The sequence below is a fragment of the Diabrotica virgifera genome, chromosome 2 (assembly GCF_917563875.1).
Source record: "Diabrotica virgifera virgifera chromosome 2, PGI_DIABVI_V3a".
Classification (NCBI taxonomy): domain Eukaryota; kingdom Metazoa; phylum Arthropoda; class Insecta; order Coleoptera; family Chrysomelidae; genus Diabrotica; species Diabrotica virgifera.
In genome coordinates this window covers 185,620,668-185,636,555 of record NC_065444.1, presented here as the reverse complement: position 1 = coordinate 185,636,555, position 15,888 = coordinate 185,620,668, and the positions used below count along the sequence as shown (strand labels likewise).

At 33.4% G+C, this 15,888-nt stretch overlaps 2 protein-coding genes across 3 annotated transcripts in view; both read right to left on the bottom strand.

The window, feature by feature from the left end:
- The window catches only part of LOC114338983 (coatomer subunit alpha), a 52,351-nt gene extending 44,299 nt beyond the window's left edge, over nt 1–8,052 (bottom strand). For both annotated transcript variants that reach the window (XM_028289611.2, XM_028289613.2), the window contains exons 1-4: nt 7,377–8,052; nt 5,175–5,467; nt 4,381–4,539; nt 3,929–4,208 (exon numbers count right to left, since the gene is read on the bottom strand). In XM_028289611.2, coding sequence (XP_028145412.1) covers nt 3,929–4,208; nt 4,381–4,539; nt 5,175–5,467; nt 7,377–7,872 — 1,228 coding nt within the window. In that variant the 5' untranslated portion in view covers nt 7,873–8,052. The remainder of the gene's footprint in view (nt 1–3,928; nt 4,209–4,380; nt 4,540–5,174; nt 5,468–7,376) is intronic.
- A 922-nt stretch (nt 8,053–8,974) lies between these two features.
- On the bottom strand, nt 8,975–14,656 carry LOC126880879 (uncharacterized). Its single transcript, XM_050644951.1, has 3 exons — nt 13,220–14,656; nt 12,530–13,093; nt 8,975–9,007 (listed from the first exon to the last, which is right to left on the bottom strand). The coding sequence occupies exons 1-3, from the start codon at nt 14,654–14,656 to the stop codon at nt 8,975–8,977; spliced, it is 2,034 nt and encodes a 677-aa protein (XP_050500908.1).
- Nucleotides 14,657–15,888: the final 1,232 nt, after the last annotated feature.

Genomic DNA, 15,888 nt, shown 5'->3' with positions numbered 1-15,888 from the left:
GTGAAAAGATTGAAATAACAACAACTATTAAATACTTAGGATTTCAACTTGATAACACTCTTTCATTGGAAGATCATTTTGTTTATATACACAAAAAAATCAGCAAGAAATTATTCTTTTTTACAAGAATAGCAAAAAATTTATCTTTAGAAACTAGACTTACTGTATATAATTCAATAATCCAACCACATTTTGATTATAGTGCATCAGTCTTATTGTTCAACCTAAATAAAATGGGGCAACTTCAAAAATTACAAAATCGTGGCATGCGTATAATATTAAGAATGGGTCGATGGACACCAATAAATTTAATGCTGAATACATTGAACTGGTTTTCGGTATATCAAAGGTTTCAATATTTTGCATTGATTTTTGTTTATAAAATTAAAAACAATATAGCTCCCGATTATTTTCAGCAATTTATTAATTTTCCTAATACACACATACACGATACTCGAAATAAAAATAACATATACTTTTCTAAAATGAATTATAGCAGCTCAATGAATTCATTAATATTTAGAGGTTTCAGAGAATTTAATGAATTGCCTAATGAATTAAAAGACTGTAGGACAGTTAAAAGTTTTAAAGATAAATTAAAGGTTTTCCTTAAAAATTTAAAGTAGTATGTATTTGAATTGGCGGTGAATGTGCACAATATTTTTGTTTATTTTTATTGACTTATTGGTTGGGGAACTTGTTAATTTGATTATAATTCGTTATTAATTTTGATTATAATTTGTTATTATTTTTTAATTTATTATTACATTTATTATTTTTTTTATTGAATTTTTTTATTGTGAATCATTGTATTGATTGATTTTCCTTCGTTTTTTTTATATGTAAAAAATGTATTTAAGTTAAATTTGTATATTAGGTTACCTATTTTGAAATAAAGATATCTATTATTATTTGCACGAATCTGCCGCACATAGGTACCTACATGTGAAGATACGTTATGCATTTATTAAATGGTAATTAATATAACTAAACAGTTCAAAATATTTGCTAAAAAATATTTTTACGCTCTTTTCAACACCGGTATTACCTTTTTGAAAAATTAATATATACAGGATGAAAGAATTGAAAAAGAAACAACATATTTTTACATAAAAAAACAGTAAAAACACAAATTCTGGTAAACCGATTCTTCCGGTTCAAGATCTCGATATTATTAATCAAAAAAAGAATCTATATACCAAATTTGGTTGAAATCTGTTATGTCGTTCAAAAGTTATCGTGCTATTAGTCACATATTTATAGTCGCCATTTTGAATGCCCGTCATTTTTGTAAAAGGAACAAAAACTGAGATGGCCTCGTATCTAAATTTAAACCTCTATATGTGTAGTATATGTGGTTCAAATTATATGCTTCTACCATTAAATGCACAATAATAATTCTTATAATATTTGCACGAATATGCCGCATATAGGTAAATGTGAAGATACGTTTTTCATTTATTAAATGGTAAATTAACATAACTAAAAAAGTTAAAAATATTTTACGCTCTTTTTAATGGCCGTATTAACTGTTTGAAAAATTAATACATACAGGGTGAAAGAATTGAAAAAAAAAAACAACATATTTTTACATAAAAACCAGGAAAAACACAACTTCTGGTAAACCGATTCTTCCGGTTCAGGAGCTCGATCTTATACATAAAAAAACCATATAACAAATTTGGGTGAAATCTGAAGTGTCGTTCAAAAGTTATTGTGCTATTAGTCACATATGTATAGTCGCCATTTTGAATCCCCGCCATTTTTGTAAAGGCCAAATCTGAGATGGCCTCCTATCTAAATTTGAACCTTTATATGTGTAGTATATGTGGTCCAAATTATATGCTTCTATCATTAAATGCACAATTCTTATAATATTTGTTTGTAAATCAATCTGGTTTTAGATGTAGGCACTCTACTGAAACTGCATGCCAGTTAGTATGTAACACATGGAAGAAAGATATAGATGACGGTAAAATAGTAATTAGTGTCTTTGTAGATTTAAAAAGGGCTTTTGAAACAATAGACACGCAGATGTTATTAATGAAATGCAAAAATTATGGAATAACTGGAGTTGTGTTCAAATGGCTAGAAAATTATCTAAACGGTAGATGTCAAAAAACTAAAGTAAATAATATTTCAGACGAAATAGGTACTATATATGGAGTTCCCCAAGGAAGCGTTCTTGGACCATTATTATTTATTTTATATATAAATGATCTACATCTCTATCTTAAAAATTCATTTGTAAATCTGTTTGCAGATGATACATTAATTTCTGTCTCTGGACAAGATTTTAATAATTTAGTTCAAACAATAAATGATGAATTAGATATTCTTAATAATTGGTTGATGGCAAATAAATTGAAACTAAATGCTCAAAAAACTAAGTGTATGATTTTGGGTACTAAGATAAATTGTTCTAAATTTAATCAAGGAAATTTTAGTATTAAAATAGGTGAAGATATAATAAGTTATGTAGATGAAATTAAATATCTTGGAATTTTATTTGATCCACAGTTAAATTTTACCAAACGTATAAATTTTCTGTGTAAAAAAATTGGTAAAAAAATCGGTTACTTCTCTAGAATATCTAAAGGGCTTTCCCGATGGTCTAGGAAGGTTGTGTATAATACAATAATATTTCCGCATTTTAATTATTGTATGTCACTGTTTATTTCATGTTCAAATGAACAGGTATATCGTTTGCAGTTGCTTCAAAATAAAGCTATGAGAATTGTCCTTGGATGTAGCAAGTATACCTCTATAAACTTTATGCTGGAAACATTAAATCTTTTAGATGTTAATCAGCTTATTACTGAGTCATGTTTGGTGTTAATATTTAAAATTATTAACAAGCAAGCTCCTCAATACTTCAATAATTATGTCATGAAAAGATCACTTTTGTTAGGTCAGTATAATTTAAGATTTGATAATTATCATATTGAAAGGTTCAATACAAGTGCCATGGAAAAAACTCTTTTTGTTGAAGGACTAAGAGTATATAACAGTCTACCATCTAGCATAAAAGATTCACCAAATGTTAAAGTCTTCAAAAGTAGGTTAAAAAAATTGTATTTTAAGAATTAGTTGATTCTTCGTTTTTAAGTTATAGTTATTTAAATATATGTAAATGTTTAATGGTAATGTAATAGCTAAAAAGCTAAATAAATCCTATTACTATTGCACGAATCTGCCACACTAGGAGAGAAAAATAGGAAACCAAATCTGAAAACTTGCTAAAGACGAAAAAAAGGGAAAGGAAGTAAAAGTAGGATACAATAAAGTTAAACTAAGAAATGGGGAGGAGTGGCGTTTGCAAAAGGTAAATGAAAAAAAAAAGATGTGGTCCAAAAAACTAATGACAATGCAGATGTTAGTAAAACATGTACACTTGTCTATCATGTTGCAAAAACAAACAAACTGCCATAAAAATTATATGAAAAGTCTAAATTAAATTATATGGAAAGTCAAAATTAACCCTCTAACTGTTATGACCGTCTGTAGACGGTGTTCATTTTCTAGTTAAATTCAGAATTGTCAATAAATATAGCTTAAATAATATTGTTTGTTTTTAAAATTTAAATTAAAAAATTAAAATTTAACAACAAACAATATCATTTAAGCTATATTTATTGACAATTCTGAATTTAACTAGAAAAATGAACACCGTCTACAGACGGTCATAACAGTTAGAGGGTTAATTTTACGGTATGATATCACAAGTACGTTTATACAATATAACCACCATTATGTAAATATAGGAAACACATAATAAAAGTTCATTATCTCATTTATAGGCAAAAAATACTAATCTATGAAAAAATAATCAAGATTTCTTTAAACTAGAGGGGAAAAGAGGGAGAAAAAGAGGAAAAAAGTAAATATAAAGACACGTACAAATCAAGCAGGAAAAATTTTAATTTACCTGGTACTTGATCATCTCTCTCCTGCTCTTTTGGAATCACATATAAATCGTATGTGCTATTATCCAAGTTTGAAGTTCTTGTAGAAAGAAGAACAGCATTTTCAGCTGGATTAAAGGACATCTTATAAACTGGTATTTTTCCTCCACCACGAATCTGAATGACTGGAACATCTTTAGATGTGGTAAAATCAAGTTTTCGTAAGTAACGTTCTTTAACATAATACAGGAGGTTGCCATGTACTGTGTAAGCTGGACGTTCACGCTCAAGCTTGAATATAACCTACAATAAAACATACATAACACATACATCTTATGAAATATAGTAGAAAAAGGGTAGATGTCCAAAAATTGCAAAAATCCTCATATGCAGAGGGATCTAAAACTACTTTAATGATAATGATTCTTGATGAATGTTTATAAACAATACTACAGTACAATAAAACTGAATTTACCATTCCACCATCATGTCCAGCAGCAAACAAGTTGAGGTTTGGATGTGATGCCATTATCCAGAATCTTTCATTTTCCCTTTTAAATGTATGTAGGCAAGTTCTTTTAGTTGTATCCCAAACTCTAATAGTTTTATCTTCACTGTTTGAGAGAATCAGTTCCTGAAAAATTAAATAAATAGTAAACACAGGTACAAAAATATTATTCAATCTAATAAATTTGTATATAAAGGATAATGAGACAGACAATTATTTGTACTTTCAGAGATAACCAATTAGTCAACTATATATTTCCTTGCTACTGACAAATACCAAATACAGTACACACTTGATACTCTGACATTTTGCAATCCGACACGCTCGGTAGTCTGACGCACCTCCCGTCAAGGTCGCGACGGTGTCTGCTTGTACTGAAACCTGTAGCGACATGAATTTAATGTATTAGCATCCACATTTCTTTTAATAAACATGTTTTAGTTAGCGGATATGGATGTTTTATTTGTATAATAATCTGGGTAGCATTTTACTCATAAAATTTAAGAATATTGTAGGCTACTGCTAGCAAAACAATGCCAAATATATACTCACTTTCGGTAGTTTGGACTCTTTTGGTAATCCGACACCCCTATGGTCCCCTACCTGTCGGATTATCAAGGGACAACTGTAAATAGGTACCAAATACTGAATATTGGAAGGGGGTTGTATTTTACATGTTGCAAGTATAAGATTTGCAACCTACTGCTTCTACTAGTTGTAAACTTTTGAGTCATGTAATTCATCATATTTGGGGAACTTACCTGTCTAGGATGGAATAAAACACAAGAAACATTATGCCAGTGGCCTCGGCATGTATCAACTTCCCATGCTTTAGAATCATTCATTCTCCATAATTTTACTTGTCTGTCATCAGCACCAGAGGCAATAAGAGGCAGAGTTGGATGGAAAGATGCCCAGTTTACACCTCTATCATGACCCTCTAACACATGTTTTACAACTGCATCTGCTTGACCAAAAAGATCAGTTGCTCCTGGATTCTTCAAATGTTCCTCTAGTCCTGCTGGACCTGGAGCTACATTTTTCTTTCTTAAGCCTAAAACAAATTTGGTTACATTTTCATTAGTGATGGGGTTCTTGAATACCAAGAAAGTTCTTGAGATGTCTCGAGAACTTAAACCAAAGTATTCTAATACTAGCTGAGGAAGGGGTTGCTATTTTATCAATGTACTCAGTCTTGTACTCGGATATCAGTAGCTGAGTTCAAATAATGTAATAAACTACTTAAGGCAATCACAAATTTCTGATGCAAACAAAACGACAATATGACTGCACAACTGATACTGATATTTTGATAGGATTAATGTTTTAATAAGATTCCCCATTCAACAAAAGAAAATGTGCTCATTCTCATGATCATCAAAAAAGCCAATTCAGCCTATCACATTTCTGTAAACTATTTAAGTGAGTGTGAAAGTCATTAACAAATATAAACATTATCCCTTTTGTAGCAAAAAACAACTGTAGTCATTAAAATTCTCTGTGTCTGGTAAACGACAATTTGTTTAGGTACCAGAAAGTATTGTAATAATTCATTTACAAGTAAAATTGTTTCCTAAAGCAAGTTGTGTTTTATCAGTGATAATGTTACCACCTTCTACTTTGTCAATGATATCCCATTACCTGCGATTTCATCACTTTTTTATGTATATTTGAGTGTTGCTTTAGTCTACAACAAAAAATCGATGCATATATTGTTTAGTTTGGATTTCACAGTGACTTTCTGCACACAGTATTATACAGAATAAGAATTATACAAAATTTTAACAGGTAGTGATTGTAACAACATTGTTTATATAGTAATAGTTGGTCTATGCATTTAGGATTTATCATAGTTACACCTGACATTACAACTCTGACAGAAATAGTGATGACATCTGGTGACTGTCTCAATTAGAATCAAACAAATTTACTCGTTAGGTTGACCAACTATTACTATATAAACAGTAGTAACAACAAATGTTTCAATACTTCTACAAGCAAGGATGACAGCAGGGTTTCAGATAATGTTTTCACGGAGGACCAAGAATATGAGGAGATTATCAGATGATGAGAATGATCTGTTGGATGGTATACCATGTTAAAAACAGAATACAGACAAAGACAATCCAAAATTTGATTGGCAAAAATGGGATCTAGTCCAAACATTGCATGTTTTTGACTCTGGGAAGTCAGGTTGCATTGAAAATCTCAGTGAGGATTGTTCTCCTTTAGATCTCTTTGAAAAATTTTTAAATAATATACTTGAAATAGTAACTAAAATGAACGTGTTCTATGACTTGTTTATTGAAAATAAAAATAATCAACAAAGAGCTATGAAAAATCATAGAGCTGTAGAGCAATTTTTTACTTTAATTCTTATATTGTTCAAAAGCGAAGTTTCTTCAAGTTAGAGTCTATATATTTTTGTACCGTCGCATCTGCTATTCATCATACATATTGTTTATGTTCATGAATAAAAAATATTGTAAGTGAATAAAGTGTAATTCAGTCTACTTCAACAAAAATTTATGAAGAAACAACAAAATAATGTAATATATTGTTGACAGAGTCTGTAAGTTCAACATTTCAGGAGAGGAAACGATCTGAGTGAGAAGCTCTGTACGCACCCATCACTCAGGTCATATCCTAGTAAACAGGTACTATACTAAAAGGGTTAAATAAAACAGGAATAGATCGATTTAAAACAGGGGTTATTCTAAATATATTTTAAAAATGAATACAGTTCTCAATACTAGAAAAATTTCTTGATTCTTAGAAGTTCTCAAGTACTGAGTTCTTGATTCTTGAAAGTCATATTCCATGGTTCCTGAAAGTCCATGGAAGTCCTATATTCTGAATATCACTAATTTTTATCTTATCTATTTGTAAATAGTTAACATAAAAATTAGATACAATTATAATACATTATTATTGATATAAAAAAATTATTTCAGACTGCTTACCTGAAATGTCCCAAACTCTGACAGTGGAATCCAATGAAGCTGACACCAGCAAATCTTCAGAAGGATGAAAACTTACACACATAACATAGTGATTGTGTCCAGTTAAAACACAAATGCAAGTTCTGCTCTGCCAATTCCAGATCCTGATAGTTTGATCATCAGATGCGGAAACTATCCATGGATATTCATGGTGGAACAATGTTGTACGAATATAATCTAAATGACCCAATAGAGTAAAAATGCATCGTTTTTGTTTGTAATTCCATACTTTGATCTTGTAATCATCACCACCAGAAACAAATAAGGGCTGTTGATTGTGGAAGCAAATGCCTCTTACAGGGCCATCATGCTCATCAAATTTCTCTAGGAGGGTGCACATACGGTAGTCCCATAATTGGATACAACCATTGTGAAGACTAGTTAAGATCCAGGGACGTTTAGGGTGAAAAGACAGCCCTTTTACCCGGGCGGATTTCGTTTCAAACTTAGTTAACATGATAGTTTTTAAAACACAATGATTAGGCTCAGTTATAACTCTATACAATACTTATCGCATTATTAGCACATTTCAACAAAAAACCGTCTTTTACTACAAGAAAATATATACTTTTAACAAATTTACCACTATTGACGTGGAAATCAAACCTTTAAAACCTGACACGTCAAACTTTTCTTCTTCATTCTTCTTCTTATTTACGAGTTTTACGATTACGAGTTAAGAGTTGAACAGCAAACACAGCTGTCAATTATAATTATGCTTTGTTTTTAAACCAGGAGGAGTAAACTAAAAGACAGATTCACACCCAAGAAAGTCACTAGAAAATAACCAAATACATATTTTTTTGGTTGATCAAGATATTAGCCTTCGATGGAAATCCGAAAATACGTCGCTAAAGAGTTCTACTTCTAAAACTGTTTTTTGCCAAATTGCCAAAAAGTTGATATTTGCATTTATTTTAAATAACTATATAGTTAGTATCAAGGTTGCCAGGTCTGGTGAAAATTCACCAGATTTGGTGATTTTGTAACCCATTTGGTGATATGGTGAAAACTTTTTTAAAAAGCTTAATATCTGGTGATTTTTTGAACTTATCTACATATTATAAATTTATTTTTTAAATTTAAAAAGTACGATTATTGGTGTGAGTTTTTATTCAATCTCACCCCACCGTGGCAAAAATGGTTTAATTATTACCTTTTGCCTAATTGGACATAGGTGAATATTTTAGGACCACACCCGTATGTCCCGTCCTTCGATATAAACAAAATAGTGAACTTTTAGGAGAACTGGTTCGAATAATTTGATTTGGTCTGGTTTTAAAGGTGCTAATTAATACGATAGAAAGGGTTGTGTATTAGCGATAAATAAGGGTATTCGGCGAACAAAACATTTATTAACAACAACGATTTTGACAAATAAGCGGCTTAACGATAAATTATAGTCTTAATAGCGAACGAGAGAACGTAAGAGTCTTTTTAATCTATTAATTATTGCGGAGAGAGTATTTTTACGGCGAAAAGAGACGCACAAGCGAACAAAGTGTTCATCTCTGAGATCAGAAAGAGACTGCTGAAATTCTATTCAAATCTCTGCACTATTATCTTTGATAGTTTAGTTTACACCATTCGCCCTGAAAAGGGCCAAACACATGTTACACTTCTTTGGCAAAATGACCTGCTTTTACCCCGAAACTATAAAAAATGCAGATGTATATTTTATGAAACACACAACGCTACACTCAAGTTTTTCAGAGAATTAAATATTTTAAACACAATACAGATTGTCCCAACAGATTTACAGAGAGATATTTTTATAAAAGCAAATTAATGTAAATAACTGTTGTTTTCACAACATACTCCCCCGCGTTGAAGCACTGGCTTTAACATAAACCTAACCTAACATAAATCAACTTACAATGTTCTTAAGCGAAAACACTAAACTTAACTTAATTTTAACAGTCATTTGGTAGAGGACACAATTTATTAATAGAGCGCTTGAAGACTCCATCTTTAGTTTTGACCGATGCAACTCTTACTCGGCCATCCTTTCCGGGAAAGACATCAATCACTCTTGCTAGAGCCCAGTAAAGAGGAGGAGTGTTATCTTCAATCAACAAGACGAGATCGTTGGGCTCTAGGTTCTTATGAGGAAGAAACCATTTAGGGCGATTTTGGAGTCTGTTCAAGTAGTCAATTGACCATTTTTTCCAAAACATTTGCTGGAGTTTAGAGAGATGTTGCCATAAACTTAATCTATTTTCGGGAATGTGGATTACATCCCTTTCAGGAAATGACGTAAGAGATTGTCCAATCAAGAAATGTCCAGGGGTCAGATAGGTTAGATCAGAGGGATCATTTGAGAGGGAGCAAAGCGGTCGAGAGTTGAGCACAGCTTCAATTTGAGTGAGAACAGTGGTAAATTCTTCAAAAGTGAGCTTAATATCACCCATGAGTCTACGGATATGATGCTTTGCGCTCTTTATAGCGCTTTCCCAGATGCCACCATGATGAGGGGCTCGAGGAACTATGGTTTTCCAGCGAATATGAGATGATGCCAAAAAATCATTAATAGAGCGAGAGTGCTTTTTATCTTTTAAAAACTTATAAAGTTCAAACAACTGATTACGAGCTCCCAAAAAGTTCGTAGCGTTGTCACTGAATATAGTCTGAGGGAGGCCTCTACGGCTAATAAAACGTTTTAGAGCGAGAAGAAACGTTTCTGTAGAAAGGCCGGACACGACTTCGATGTGAACAGCTCGAGTCGATAGACAAACGAAAAGAGCAATATAAGATTTTATCAAGGGAGCTTTGCGGAGTTTGGAAGCTTTAATCTGAAAGGGGCCACCAAAATCTAATCCTACATGAGCGAATACTCGAGAGGATTGCAAACGTTCCTTTGGTAAATCTGCCATAATCTGAATAGCGGGTTTGGCATTAAATCTAAAACAAACCATACATTGGTGTATGACCTTTTTAACTTCACGTAGTCCATTTAAAGGCCAATATTTAAGTCGAATTTGAGATAAAGTATTTTGAGGACCAGAGTGACAAAGTCTGATATGTTCTCTCTGAAGAATGAGACGTACTACACGATTTTTTGAGGGAAGGAGAAGAGGATATTTTTGATCAAATGTGACGTCTGAGTTACCAAGGCGACCTCCTACACGCAGCATTTCATTTTCATCCAAAAAGGGGTTTAAGCGTAAAATAGACTTATTGGATAGAGTTTTACCTTTTTTAATCTCAGAAATCTCAAGCGAGAAAGAAGAATACTGAAGCATCTTAACAATCTTCAGTTCAGCGTTTTGAAGTTCGCTTACTTCAAGAGAATTTGATAACTTATGAGAAGGCGATTTGGCATTATTGGCAAACCTGAATATAAATGCTAAAGTTCTTACAAACCTTGAAAAATTAGAGAACCTATCAGAAAGAGAGGTGAAAAAATCTATTTGATCATTTCGAATGTGAAGAGTTACTTTCCTTTCTTCGGGTAACTTGGAGGTATAAACTTTTGGATTGTATTTCAACAAATCCAACCGAGATTGATTCAAAAATTGAGGACCATGAAACCACAAAGAAGATTTAAGTATTTCAGCGGGTAGCATTCCTCGGGAGAGTATGTCGGCAGGATTCTCTTTGGATCGTACGTGCCTCCAATGAGCGTTAGGAGAATTATCTAAAATTTGTGCAACCCTATTTGCTACAAATTGAGTCCAACGAGAGGGATGCGAACGAAGCCAAGCGAGAACAATTTCTGAATCCGACCACATATTTATAGAGTCTAAGCGAGAGAGTTTTTCTTCAATAATATTAGCAATCCTTGCTGTGAGCTTACTACACAATAGCGCACCCATGAGTTCCAATCTTGGGAGAGTCAAGGGTTTTAGCGGAGCGACACGACTCGATGCTAAAAGTGAACAAGATACTTGTTCTGATCTATAAATCACACGTAGGTAGATGCAAGCTCCATAAGCCTTTAAACTTGCATCCGAGAATGCGTGAATCTCAACACTAGTGATTTCTTGACTTAAAAAGAGACACCGAGGTATATTTAAATCCTTAAAATTAGAGAGACTGCGAACAAAATTTAGCCACTCATGCAACGTATCTGCATCTATGATATCGTTCCAATTAATTTTGGAAATCCAAATTTGTTGCATGATTAATTTAGCGACAACTGTAACTGGGTTAATTAGGCCTTGAGGATCAAATATTTGGGCAATCATTGACAGTACTTCTCTCTTGGTGTACGAGTCCTTTAAGGTAAAATTTGGGAGAGAGATTGAGAAGGTGTCAAGAATAGGATTCCAACATAAACCTAAAACCTTATTGGAGCCATTATCTGGAGCTATTACATAAGTAGTGTTCGAAGAGAGAGAAGAGATATTTTTTAAAAACAAGTCTGAGTTAGAACACCATTTATGGAGAGAGATACAAGCGGTTCCAAGCAAACTAGTTATTTCCTTATGAGCTTTAAGGAGAGTCTGTACATCATTAGCGCCATAGAGAATGTCATCAATGTAACAACTATTTTGAAGAGCATCACTGGCCAGAGGATACTCAATCTCATGAGTTTGTGCCAGTTCCATTAAACAGCGAGTACTCTGAAAGCTAGCGCTTTTAGTTCCATACGTGACGGTTTGCAATTCAAGACACGCAATGTCTTTTTCAGGGGAGTCACGCCACAGAATATTTAAAAGAGAGGTTTGAGCAGGATTTATTCTAACTTGTCTATACATTTTTTGTATATCCGTTGTAAAAACGAAGGAATACAATCTAAACCGTAGCAAAATGTCAAAAAGTTCCGGTTGAAGAGTAGGACCTTTGAGTAAAATATCATTGAGCGAATAACCACTAGAGCTTTTCATCGAACCATCAAAAACAACCCTAAGCTTTGTTGTTAAAGATTCTTCCTTAAACACACAGTGATGCGGTAGAAAATATTTACTTTCTAACTTTTCGTTGGTTAGAGAGAGAGGCACTATTTTCGCATGTTCGAGAAGAAGATATTCATTAATGAAAGATTTATATTGAGCGTATGTACTTTCGTTTTTTAAGAGCCTATGTTCTAATTTCATAAATCTTTTAAAGGCCATTTTAAAGGATTCACCTAACATTTTATTAGCGTTTTCAGAGACAAATGGAAGATTTACTTGAAAGCGGCCTGAAGGTAATACAAGAGTAGTTTTGCTAAATATTTGTTCCGCTAATTCTTCATCGGGAGTTAATTTACTAACGAGGGGAACTTCTTCAATTTCGAAAAATTGTTGAAGCAACTTATCCAACTGATTTTCTTCGGGTTCGGATTGAACAAAAAGAGAAACATTTGACTGAGAGATAGCCAAATGTGAATTACGGTGAAAAACCTGAGGATTAATTGTACCAAAAATAACATAGCCTAAGTGAGTATTCTGAAGAATGGGAAGATTTTTTCCTAACCGTATAAATCCATCCGTCAATAATTCACTATAGATATCACCAGCTAGAAGCAAATCAATTTTACCCGGAACAGAATACGAGGGATCTGCGAGAGTGAGATCCTGTGGGACTTTTATTTTACTTCTATCTATAGTAGCTCTAGGAAGCCTACAAGTTATACTATCGAGTACAGCGAAAGAAGTTTTAAAACTTCTGTCCTTTACATTATAGGGGAAAAATTCTAAGTTTAACATTTCGTTTGAGAGTGAGGTGTTTTCGGATATGGTTGATATCTGTAGCTGTTTAAAATAAGGGATGAGTTTTAACTTCTCAACCAAATCACGAGAGATAAACGAATGTTGGCTCCCATTATCTAGGAGCGCTCTGGCATGCATGGGTCTGCCGTCTTTCGAATAAACGGTTACTAAAGCGGTAGCCAACAACACATCAGTTTTAACTGATAAAGCGGAGAGAGATGTGGCTGCCTGAGAATCTGGAGAATTTTGCATATCTAAAGGAGGTCTGGATGAGCTAGTAGAAGCTTCATTTTGGCTGCGATTATTAAAAGAATGCTGAGTAGATATGGGAGCGACAACACGAGAAGCACCTTGAGAATTTTGAGGAGTTTGAGCATTGCGCTCACGAGAGAGAGCTTGCCTATTGATGTTCCTAGAGGAAGAGACATTTTCAGAGGTTCCATGGAGGGATGAGTGATGATGACCCCCACACAAAGTACATGATCGAGTAGAGCCGCAATCTTGAGAGAAATGTTTACTACTCAAACAATTAAAACACAGTTTCTTACCTTTTACAAAATTAAATTTTTCCTGTAAAGAGAGGCATTTAAAATCATTACACTGATAAACCTTATGAGCATTACTTCTGCAAAAAGTACAATTATTATCAGAGAAAGAGTGTGATGGTTGGTCAACTGATGAGAAGAAAGATGTTTTTGATTGAGACCTGTTATTAACCTTTTTATCATGATCTGAAACATTTAATTTTTCCTGAATATCACACTTTTTCTCGAGAAATTTAAAAAACTGTGAAAGGGTAGGTAAGGTCTTTGTCCCAATATCATATTCAAAGGCCCTATGTGTAGAAAAATCTAATTTTTGTAAAAATATTTCAATTAATAGTAAATCCCAATGCTCAATTGGTACGGACATATTTTTCAAAGCGAGCAGCGTCTGCTGAGCTAGAGTTAAAAATTCGCGTAACGCCTTTGAATTATTTTTAACTAGAGATGGAGCCTTTAACAATTTTTGAATGTGTAAGCTAATCACTCGCGATTTGTTTTCGTAACGATCTTTGAGAGTTTTTACAGCTATATCGAAATTTTCGTCGATAACTTCGATGTTGTCGATCAACTGGAGGGGTTCATTTCGCAGGAACGATTTAAGGTAAATAAATCGTTGCACATTATTGAGTTCTTCATTGTTCACTATTAGCGTCTCGAAGAGCTGGTAGAACGAGTTGAACTCAGAGAATGACCCGCAGAACGTTTGCATGGTGATCTCCGGAAGCCTAACCTTAGCAGTGGCCACAGTTGACTGAGTGCTATTTGATCTGAGAGGAGGGGGGCCCAACAATAACTCGTCCATCTTACGCTGTAGGCCCGCGAGAATAGAGAAATATTTTTGCTCAGTTGTTACCCTGTCTTCTGCTTCAGTACCGGCTTCATCAATCTCGTCTATCTGATCCATTATTTCTTCATATTTTAAAAAACAGGTTTTTAATTCTGTTTGCCGAAATTGAAATTGTAGCGCATCCTTTTCCGTACTAGCCTTTTGTGAGAGCCAGTTTTCGATTCTTGTAATTTTAGCCTTCAAAGGCGTCCTTTTTTTCTTGAGGTCTTCCATTTCTATCTCGAATTCGATTGAACACACGGCGAGAGAGAGTCTATCGATACGCGGCAAAATCTAAATTACACTGGAGAGTTTTTTGTCAATTAACAAGCGCGGCGAGAGAATAAGAGTCTAAGTTTCACAGAGAGATACAGCGTCTACGTTAAATGTCTACAAAAGTGTTTTTGACCGTAAAATGTCTTTGAGCAGAGTTTATCTTGGATCAGCAATAAAAGTTTTAAAAAATGGAAAAATCTCACCAAATTAGTCCAATTGATAAAGCAACAGGTGGCAGCTACTAACCACACACAATAACTTCACTTTCTTTTACTTAGAGTTTATCGCGACGCGAACTAACAAGTCTTGTAGAGGTATTACACACAAAAATGTCCGAAAAAGCGGCACAAACGCGAAAACCAACCAAAAATCCGGCTCGAAGGACCATCAAATGGTGTGAGTTTTTATTCAATCTCACCCCACCGTGGCAAAAATGGTTTAATTATTACCTTTTGCCTAATTGGACATAGGTGAATATTTTAGGACCACACCCGTATGTCCCGTCCTTCGATATAAACAAAATAGTGAACTTTTAGGAGAACTGGTTCGAATAATTTGATTTGGTCTGGTTTTAAAGGTGCTAATTAATACGATAGAAAGGGTTGTGTATTAGCGATAAATAAGGGTATTCGGCGAACAAAACATTTATTAACAACAACGATTTTGACAAATAAGCGGCTTAACGATAAATTATAGTCTTAATAGCGAACGAGAGAACGTAAGAGTCTTTTTAATCTATTAATTATTGCGGAGAGAGTATTTTTACGGCGAAAAGAGACGCACAAGCGAACAAAGTGTTCATCTCTGAGATCAGAAAGAGACTGCTGAAATTCTATTCAAATCTCTGCACTATTATCTTTGATAGTTTAGTTTACACCATTCGCCCTGAAAAGGGCCAAACACATGTTACACTTCTTTGGCAAAATGACCTGCTTTTACCCCGAAACTATAAAAAATGCAGATGTATATTTTATGAAACACACAACGCTACACTCAAGTTTTTCAGAGAATTAAATATTTTAAACACAATACAGATTGTCCCAACAGATTTACAGAGAGATATTTTTATAAAAGCAAATTAATGTAAATAACTGTTGTTTTCACAACAATTATATTATTTAATATTTTTGTTAATAGTTTGTTATTCGTTAAGAATTGCCTAATATTCATATCATACAAAAGTCTAATTT

Bases quoted from the DNA above. Each gene is read 5' to 3' on its own strand.
- LOC126880879 (XM_050644951.1), bottom strand. From the start codon at position 14,656: ATGGAAGACCTCAAGAAAAAAAGGACGCCTTTGAAGGCTAAAATTACA. The intron at 13,094-13,219 runs GTAACCGTTTAT...TATTTTAAACAG, and splicing joins TGTTGTTGGCTACCGCTTTA to CTACAGATATCAACCATATC. The intron at 9,008-12,529 runs GTAAATCTTCCA...GGCCCTTTTCAG, and splicing joins TACCTTCAGGCCGCTTTCAA to GGCGAATGGTGTAAACTAAA.